The sequence below is a fragment of the Condylostylus longicornis genome, unplaced genomic scaffold (genome assembly GCF_029603195.1).
Source record: "Condylostylus longicornis isolate FDR11 unplaced genomic scaffold, ASM2960319v2 ptg000101l, whole genome shotgun sequence".
NCBI classification, from domain to species: Eukaryota; Metazoa; Arthropoda; class Insecta; order Diptera; family Dolichopodidae; genus Condylostylus; species Condylostylus longicornis.
The window spans coordinates 960,379-970,336 of record NW_026578069.1 but is presented as its reverse complement, the minus strand read 5'-3'; the positions used below and the strand labels follow the sequence as shown (position 1 = coordinate 970,336).

At 29.0% G+C, this 9,958-nt stretch overlaps 1 protein-coding gene across 2 annotated transcripts; it reads right to left on the bottom strand.

Moving 5' to 3' along the window:
• Window positions 1-1,406: 1,406 nt before the first annotated feature.
• LOC129614115 (Golgi-specific brefeldin A-resistance guanine nucleotide exchange factor 1) lies at window positions 1,407-9,018 on the bottom strand. Of its 2 annotated transcripts, none has more exons than XM_055528510.1 (10): window positions 8,805-9,018; window positions 8,542-8,740; window positions 7,359-8,452; window positions 6,326-7,300; window positions 6,047-6,255; window positions 5,756-5,982; window positions 4,807-5,694; window positions 3,386-4,750; window positions 2,888-3,144; window positions 1,407-2,833 (listed from the first exon to the last, which is right to left on the bottom strand). In XM_055528510.1, exons 1-10 carry the CDS (start codon window positions 8,898-8,900, stop codon window positions 1,670-1,672), a joined length of 6,474 nt encoding a protein of 2,157 aa, XP_055384485.1. In that variant the 5' UTR covers window positions 8,901-9,018; the 3' UTR covers window positions 1,407-1,669. The 2 variants fall into 2 exon arrangements, with proteins under 2 accessions (XP_055384485.1, XP_055384486.1); XM_055528511.1 differs by having other exon boundaries at window positions 2,888-3,138.
• Between the last annotated feature and the right edge of the window lie 940 nt (window positions 9,019-9,958).

Below are 9,958 nucleotides of genomic sequence, written 5' to 3'. Positions count from 1 at the left end.
AAGAATTTTTAAAAATGAAAAAATTTCGTGAATCCGATATATATTTTGGTGTTTATTTAATTGGTTTTCCAATACAATTAAATTCAGTTTTTTATGATTTATTAAATTTTCATATATTATTAACATATGATAATGGTTTAATAGATAGAATTGATGAGAAAATATTTGAAGAAGCTGTTTCATTAAAACTAATTAATCGATTTTATAATGGTACAGATGCCTCCTCATTTGATTCTACAACACATTCAATGAATTTTACATATTTTGTATTAGTCTGGTCTGTTCTACTTTTTGGTTGTCTTCTATCATTTATTTCTTTCATATGTGAAAATATTTTTTTCTTGTATATAAGAAAAAAGAAAATTAACTATTTTAAATTAGAAAATTTAACTTTAAATAAATGAAAAAATGTTATGTGAAAAAATATTACAGTTTTGTAAATCTAATTTAAAATTAAACAATATCAAAAACTAAATCAAATATCGAACAGCGTTTTTTAAATAAGTTAAAAATGTAATTTTAAATTTTATTTTATTACATATATTTTTAAGCTTATTGGTACACAGTTACTAGCCCTAAGAATATTTCAAGTACTAAAACAAACTAACAAAAAACAAAAAAAAAAAAAAAGAATTTTAAAAAATTATGTACAAGAATTTATAAATGTAAGAAACAATATTATAAATGTAATTTTATGATGCAAAAATATATTAATTTACACCAAGACTATTTTAATTTTTTTTATTTTTGGCAATATATTTTCTTAGATTTAACGCTTTCTTAACAAATAAATTAAAAAATCTTTTTGTAATTTTAAAATTTTACTATTATAATGATTAAAATCCAATACAAGTTTTATGAACCAAAATTTTTTCGATTTACTTATTTTTGAAGATTATTAGGTATTTAATATTGGTCAAATTTTATGCTCAAAACATTGGTTTCGACTCCTTTAAATTAGTGAGCATGAATTAATGCAATAAGAAAATTGTCTTAGTCATAAGTACTCAATAAATTTATTGGAAAATATGAAGGCCCACATTGTCAATGACAAACTAAAAAAATTATTCTTCTTTTTAATTTCAATATATCCTTTATTTATTATTATTACATATGTATTTATATTTTCAAACAGATATAAGTTTTATTTAATTTCGTATATTAATTTATTTATTTATTTATTTAGTTTAAAAGGTAAAATCGTTTAAAATTAACTAGTTAACATTTAAAAAAAAAAAAAAAAAAAACAAAAAAAATATAAAACAATTTTTTTAAAACAAAATCTTTTTAATTTTTTGAAAATTACAAAATTTTGTCTCCATTTTAAAGACAAATAATGCTTTTCTCAAAGAAATATTATTTTGATTATTAATCTTAATATATAAAATTATGTAAAAATAATTTTAATATTACTATTTCTTTTGCTTCTTTACAACAAAACATAAATATGAAAAACATAAATACAAGCGGAGTTTTAGCGTAAATTATTGAAAAACGTGGAAATAAATTTTCTTTTACTTTTTTTTTTAATAGTTTTCTTCCACAATAAATTATGGAATGTAGAAATTTGATTTTAAAAGAAAAATACCCTTTTTTAATACATAAAATAAATTATTAGCAATTGTATTGGTTAACTATTTTTCAATTTTTCCAAAGCTAGTTGTTAACTTTAGGGTTGCCCAAACAAAACTTCAGAGCCTGGTGGTATTGTACTAGGGTCTACCTGTTCACTAAAATAATTTGCTGTTTGAAAAACGTTTGTAGAAATGCTAACAGTTGAAGGTGATTGTTGTTGCTGCTGATTTTGTGATTGTTGCTCTTGAATTTTTGCATTTGCTATTGATTGTCCGTGCTTCGGTTGATCAGTCGTTGTGCAATTTTGTTGCTGATGTTGTTTATTATTCAAATCTAAATTCAAATCGTTTTTCTGCAAATTAGTAGCTTGTGGTTGTTGTGACTGAAGGGTTAAGTTATATGGATTTTGTACATAATCATAATAAATATCATTGCCAGTTTGGATATTTTGATCATGCGGTACATAGATTGGAGTAAAACTTTGCACAATTGAAGCTGGAGGAATTCTATTTAAGCTAGGATACTGATTACCAGTTATAAGATGACTTATTGGCACTCTAGGTGATAATGATGATTCAACATCTTGATTAGAACTTAGTTTATCTAATTTCATGGTATCATGCTCATAATTATGATGTTTTTGTTGTGTCTGATTTTGCTGTGATAACTGTTCTTGTTGTTGCTGTTGAATAAGAGAATCACGTCTCTGATAATATGAACCATCATTCAAATTATTTTTATGCGAATGTTCTTGTTGATGATATGATTGAAACACAGGCTGTTGAGTACCTGTTGTTGATTTTGACCAAAATTTATTTTGAGAATCTAAAGTAAATTGTACTGGCGAGTTGCCTTCTTCTACATCGATATGTTGCTGCAAATCATTTTGAATATCGAAATTTGAAAGCCTCAAATGTGTATCGTATACTGTAGCTGATTTTATTGGAATTGGTGATGACTCAGTTTTTGAAATAGATATGGTTTCAGATGAATTTTCAACAATTGTACTGTTTTGAACTGTTTTTGATGTATCAGATACCAAGTCTGGCAACATTGAATTGAGTCCAGCTAATTCTCTACTCGAAGTATACATTCTGGCAGGGGAATCGCTCAACGTGGTATTAATTTGATTATTTTTGAAATTATTTAAAAATTCATTTTGTTGTACCGTAATTGAATGAGCATTCAATGATTGCAGAACATTTGCTGCTTGTGGTATAAATAAAGGTACGTTCACAATTTGTTTTGAAGCTACATCCTTAAAATAAATATAAATTATTTTATGCTTTTAAAAGATATTGTGTTTCCTTACTTGTCCAAAAATGACGGGTTGCTCAGTTTTGTTAGTATCAGCAGGAGGTTGCAATATAATGCTACTTCTGATTGTTGGCACATTTGTATTACAGCTTTTTAGATTTTGCGTATTGTTCTCTTCGTTCGTTAGATTTTGATCAACCACAAGTTCTAATGATTTGTTAGCATTATTATTTGGCATTATCTCCACAGACGGCTCTATCATGAAATTACCTGGATGGGGAACAGGTTTTCTGATTACTCGATCATCTGAAACTTGAATTTAATATTTTTAATATACATTTAATATACATTTTTAATATATTTTTAATATACATTATACATTATACATTATAATGTATATGTATAATTTAATACATTATATATAGTTTTGTTTTTAGCAATTTTTTAGTTTTTAACACTCAGTAGCATATTTAAATTATTTATACATAGACAATAATATTAAACTGTAAAAATTTATGAAAGTGCATATGATAAATAATTTTAAAATATTTACCATTTTCTTTAAAAAGCTCTGCCTTTAGTTCAGGTAAAAATTCACCAATTCTTTTCCATGTTGAATCCCATAAAATTGAATGTTCACCACTATTATCGTTGGAGTGAAATATTTTAACAGAATGCATAACCAATAACATATTTTTCAAAATCTCTAACATTTGTTCATAAAGCATGTCGGAACCCACTTTCATAAATTTCTCAATATAATCCAGAATTTCTATCCAAACCTCATTAAATGTTGGCAATTCAATAAGAGGAGTTAAATGATGTAAAAATACTTTCGACATTATAGTTGCTGTGCGAATGCGAGATTCTTCTAATAGAGATTGATCGATTCTTCCAATTGAACTACTTTCTGGTAATAGTTCATTTAAGAGAGGAAATAATACCTGTCTAAAGCAACTAGCCCATTCTGTTCCCGTTAAAGTTTGTAAATCGTGTACTAATAGAGCTCTTTGTTGCAAACATGATATAGCATAAGTTCTGACTTCTCGTCTGCAATCCATTGCAAACCTAGCAATCCCTTGGAGTAATGGACACCATCCTTGTGCCCATAACGCGGAACATTGTGGTACAGCGCAGCCTTCTTCAGCCCACCACCTGAATATTTGTGCTGTTCTTGTATACAATGTATACATTAAATCTAATAATTGAATTGAAAGCTGTTCAAATCTTTGATTTAAATCTTCATCTTCACTGTCGCTAGTTTGGTCATCTATACCATTTCCGCTGTTATTTTGATTCCGTTGTTTTCGGTTACGTTGTAAGTCCTTTCGATTAAAGGATTTTTTTCGTAAATGTTTCCCGGACGAGTTTCTTCTTCGCGCTTTCAAACCACCATCTAAACAAGCTTCTACAAATGTTCGAATACACCGAACACAGGATTCAAAATTATAAGGAGTTATGTGGGCAACATTTCTAACAATAAAAGCCAAACTATCCCAACATTTAAATAAAGCAAAAGGCATTTGTTCAACCAATTTACATGGATATACTAAACTATTAACACCAATTAAAGGTGACTGTGGACGGGATGATAAAGAGAACTCTCCAGAATCTTTATTTACTAGTATCCAATTTTCTGTAGTTGGACTGCCATGTTGTTGATGAGGTGTACCTGAATTTGAATTATTTGTACTTTTTGATATTATTTCAGAGTCAGATATATAACCCCGATCTGGCAAACCCGAGTCCTCTTCACTACTTAATGCACCATCTGATTTTGTTGCAGGTATATGCGGAATGTCATCAAATTCTGGTGGCAATGTACCAGCACCGACACATTCTAATGTCGTAAATATTATTTGCCAGTCAGCTTCTGTATGTATATTTTGTGCACTAGTTTTTAACAGCTCATAAATGCCTAAAATGGTTTAGAAAAAACATATTTATAAAGCAATACATGTAAGTTAAATTTACCTGAAGAAATTTGTTTAGATATTCTATATATAACATTTGGTTTTAATCTTAATAAAATATTTAGACTTTGAAGTATGATGGGACACAATTCCTCATTTCTCATTAAATATATAGCCAATTTAAGTAAAGCCACTGTTGTTCTATTTAATAAGTAATCATAACCACAAGATGAGCTCCCAACTAAAAGTAAATTGAACTGATCTCTAACAGAATTCCATAAAGGTAACATGCGATCACGATTTTGTATAACAATTTTCACTAAAAATTCCATCCAAAATACAACAATATCTTCTGAATATGGTAAACCCACTGATTTATGTGCACTTGGTGCCTTTATTAGCTCAAGCAAACATTTTAATAATTCTTGAAGTGATTCATACTGTATAAATTTTGACTCCTGTATAATTTGATCAATTTGACAATCTTTAATACATTTTTTTGATATTTTAATGATTTCCTGTTCTTCATAGGATGGTTCACGTTGGCCTTCTGAACTTAGATATGAATATAAGCTGCTAAATAATCCAGGTTCCTGCTTTTGTATACGCTTTTCCAGTATAAGTGTAGCCTTTCCACTTTGTAAACAAAAATCTTCAACTTCAATCAAAGATTTTGGTAAAAGTTTTAAACGAAATAATTGAATAATAATTTCTAAAATATTTTTCCAACCCTCACGTAAACAATCTCCATATTCATGAACTAAAGAAAATACTGTTCGTATTGAGGCTTTTGCTTTTGTATTTAAACCAAACTGAACTGCAATTTGTATATCATTTCCTTCTAATTGGATATTAAGGAGTGTAGAAAATTTACACAAAGTCAAAATTAAAGCATCAAAATCTTGATGAAGGCTATAGTAAGCTGATATCGCAGCACACTTAGAAAAACCTAGAAACAGGAAAATTAAAAAAAAATTACATCGGAATCAAAGAAATTTATACAAGAATACCATTCAATGTCCTATGATATCCACTTTCACTACTCTTATCAAACATAAAACTTAAAGCTGCTAATGCTGAACCCCATACAATATTAAATAAATCGCTATCATATACTGCATCTTGAACATGATGGTAAAAACCGTCCTTTGTATTTCCACGACGTAATAAAACCTTCCACATATAATTCTCTTTCACAATGCCAGTTTGTTCAGCAGGCATTACAATTTCTTCATTCCTTCAAAAATTTTAATATAATCTTAGAAAGTTCATTCAATGTAACAAAAATAATTTAAAATTACTTGATTGCATTAAAAATGTTAAGAAGCATATCTTGATCAAAATCCTTATTACCATTCAAACCTCTTAAATTCTTACAAAAATCTTCCGACGTCATAGGGACATTTAACCTTTTTGCATTATAGTTGTGTTGATCCATGTTCAACATGATAATTGCGTACGCCAACCTGAAGGCAGCATCTGTATTTGCAAACGGTTCATCATTTTGTTTCTAAAATATATAACAATGTTCATATAATTCATTGTTTTTTTTTTTTTTAAATAATCTAAAAAAATCTTACACTCCAATGATCTGCAAAATGCTCCATAACTAAAAATATTAACGGTGCTTCACCAGGTAACCTAAATGTTTCCAAATACATTCTCAAAGCTTGATCAATTCGTGTATTTTTAAAATCAAAGCTTTCAACAAAATTTTCTAATATTTTACTTTCTACATTTTTCTTCTTACTAATATATTCACCAATCATCTTCTTATCTAAACCCGAATTTTCACGCAAAAATAATGCAACTTCCATTGGATCCAATTGTGGATTTAACAAACCATTCTCTTGCAAAAACTGTATTCCTTTGTCAGGCCTTTGGTTAAATAATTCAGTACCTTGAGTTAAAATTCTTTTTTTATTTTTTATTTCCAAAAGTTCTTCTTTCGTTTTAGCTTTTGATGCATCTATATGGAGAAAATGTCTCTCCGGCCGCTTAATAAAACTCGATATATTTTCTACAATTGAATTGGTTTCATCGTTCTCGTTCAAAGCTTCATTATTATCACCATTATCAATAGTTATGCCTTCAAGTGTTGAACTTTGGCGCGAATGTCGATTAGAAGAAGATGCCGGTACAATTGAACAACCAGATTTTGTGGCAACACAATTTCTTTCAATATTTTCTACTACGGTAATTAAAGCTTCCATTGATAAAATATGTATACTGTACACTGATGAAGTGGCCGATAATGTACTTTTTGACAAAAGTTTTGTTAAATTTTCAAATAAATCTGAACAATATAAGTCACAATCATAATTTATATAAAGTTCTGCCACAAATCCAGGAATTCGCCAAAGTTGTAATATGTTGTCAAGCGATAGTTCCCGCATTTCATATGGTGTTCTTGGATTCTCACTAACAATAATTTCTGAAAGTTTTGTTAAATAGGCTTCTAATTGAAATTTTAAATGTGTGCGAAGGGATTCGAAAATCAAGAAACAAAGCTGTATATCCGCTGCAAATATTGTTAATCGCTCTGATTGCAGCAACTAAAAATTAAAAAAAAATCATTTATTAGCGAAAAGTACAAAAATTAGAAAAATTTACAGAAAAAAGATTTCGACATAAATCGTCCTTAACAAGAGATAAAAGTGTGTCGTATTTTCCAATATTATCAGCAGCCACTTCAAAAGCAACAGTTAACAAACTTAATCCCATATGCATCATGGTATCAGTATTTTGCTTATCTAAAGGATTGCATAGTAATATCAAAAATCTGAAAAGTTCTTGTATACAAGGCAACCCGTATGGTAACAGAACGCCGTTGCCATCTACATCAGTTGAACCATGATGCGTAAACCTAACACCTACAGAATTAATATATTCGCCTTCATCCTTCGATCCTGTTTCTTCCTTGGATTCCTCATCAACTAAAGGTTCTTGTTGGTCATCGTTACTGGTGATGCTTTCATTGTTACTTTCACGATCTAAACCTTCTTTTTGTTCAACATGAACTTCAGCAACATCATTTTCCAATAACTCTTCGCTTTCGGTTACTGTATCCATTCCAGAAATCGGGGTTTGGGTAATTTTCCCTTGCATATCTAAAATATTACCTGCTGGTGTTGCAGGCGTTGTAGCTAAAGGAGGTACCTTTAATGTGGTGTTATTGTTTGCAAGTTGTAAGGGTGGACTTTGTGGATCATTTAATTTTTCTTCCGAGGATTTATTAATATTATTTTTGGATGTATCTAAAGGTTGTGTATTTTGATGTGTTACAGTAGCACTCAATTTCGAGCTGGCTGATTTAGACTTTTTCCGTTTACCAGAAGAATTTTGATCCATAGGTCCAGCCACCATTAATTTTTTCAAAATACTTGCACCTTGAATATCATCTGAAAATTGAGGCAAACGCATGAACAATAGCAGAACCATATCCTTTAAAGCTTGTTCCGCTGTTCTACGTAATAGTTCATTCAAACGTGGTTCAAAACATATTTTAAAACAACTTAACATAACTTCACAAACATTTTCATTTGTCAAAGCACTGCCCTCTGGGCTTCGCATTAAAGTGTGTAACACTTCAACCACACGCATAAGCGTAACTCCGTCCGATGCTTGATCTGTTCCCATGAACCTGGCGTGAGTTACAGCATCTGCAATATTCTCCACCGTTGAAGCCAAACTGGGATGTGTTGGATCTGTAATTAACGTTTAATTAAATTAATTAGAAAATTTTATAGGTGAAAGGTAGCTATGAAATTTTGAATTTTAAAAATATTCTTCTTACCTATTAAACCGTATGAAAGAAACTTATTTACTGCCGCTAATGCTAAACTAGTGACTGCACCTGTGGTTTCTTCAGTTCTAATAACTTCAAGAAATGGACCCAAAAATATGATTGGATCGATTAGTCTCAAATCTTCAATTTTACTTAAAACAAGCTTCAAATCAATGAATAACTTCAACAATCCATCTTGCTCTTCTTCCTTAAAACCGAAAATATGAAATTTCATAATTAACTGTTATATTAGAAATATATACATAAATTACTTGATACGATGTGGAGTAACGAGAACGTTTCATCGCAGTCATCAAAGTGGACATTTCCCCACGAACAACAAATATGCCGTTACCTGGTAAAGCCATTACTTTTTTTTATAATTATAATATATTAAACTCGAAACTAATTTTATTTTTTTTTTAGATAAAAACCATATCAAGCTATATAAAAATTCAAATAAATTCCACTACTCATATTTTGCTAGAGCCAACGACGACAAAATTTTTATGACAATTTATAAAAATCTTACATATGTCAGCTGATGTCATCTAACAATATTCAATGAAATTAGGTAAACGCCACCTAACAGACAAAAAGTAAGATAATTGTATACACATAGTAATTTGAAGTTTTCAATTTGGTTTGACATGCCGACTCTCCAACTGTTTAGAATCTCTGTCTGCGCTAAAAACGAAGGAAAAAAAGCTTTGAATTGCTTTAGAAATAGGCAATAGGAATATTAAATATACAACATATAGAATCTTACAGTAAATTGTATATTACATATATCGAAATTAACAGATTTGGAATTTCCCTCCAATTCCTTTTTCTTTCTCTTTAAAGAAACTCTATTTTATTTTACAGCGCAACAATTTAAAATATCAACACGTAAGGTTTTATAAAATAACAAATTGGCAAAAAAATCTTCATATCCCTTTCCTTTCGATTACTGTAAAAACTTAACTAGAATTTTTATGCTTCGTTATGAAAGGAAAAAAAGGGAAACTTAGTTGGTAAATAGTTCTACGTGAAAAAACGAAATTTTGCCTTTACAAAACACTTTGGAAAATGAGAATGAGAAAAAAAAAATTCTAAAAAATAATTTCTACAACGAAAATGAACTAAAAAATACTAAAAAAAATACAATTTTATCTAAAAAATACTTTGTTTATACTTATAAACCTTGTGGTCGAAGTTACAGATTGATTGTGGAGCTGCATAATCTAATTCTGGGCAGCCAACATATTTATAAATTGTTGCATACTACAATGATCGAAATTGTAATTGAATTCCAATTAAGCGCCAACTATACAGACTGAATTTGTTAGTTAAATATAATTTTTTTTGCAGTATACATATTGTAAACTATAAGTATAAAATTATTTTGTTTTGATACAAAAAAGGAAAATATGTATGTAATTTA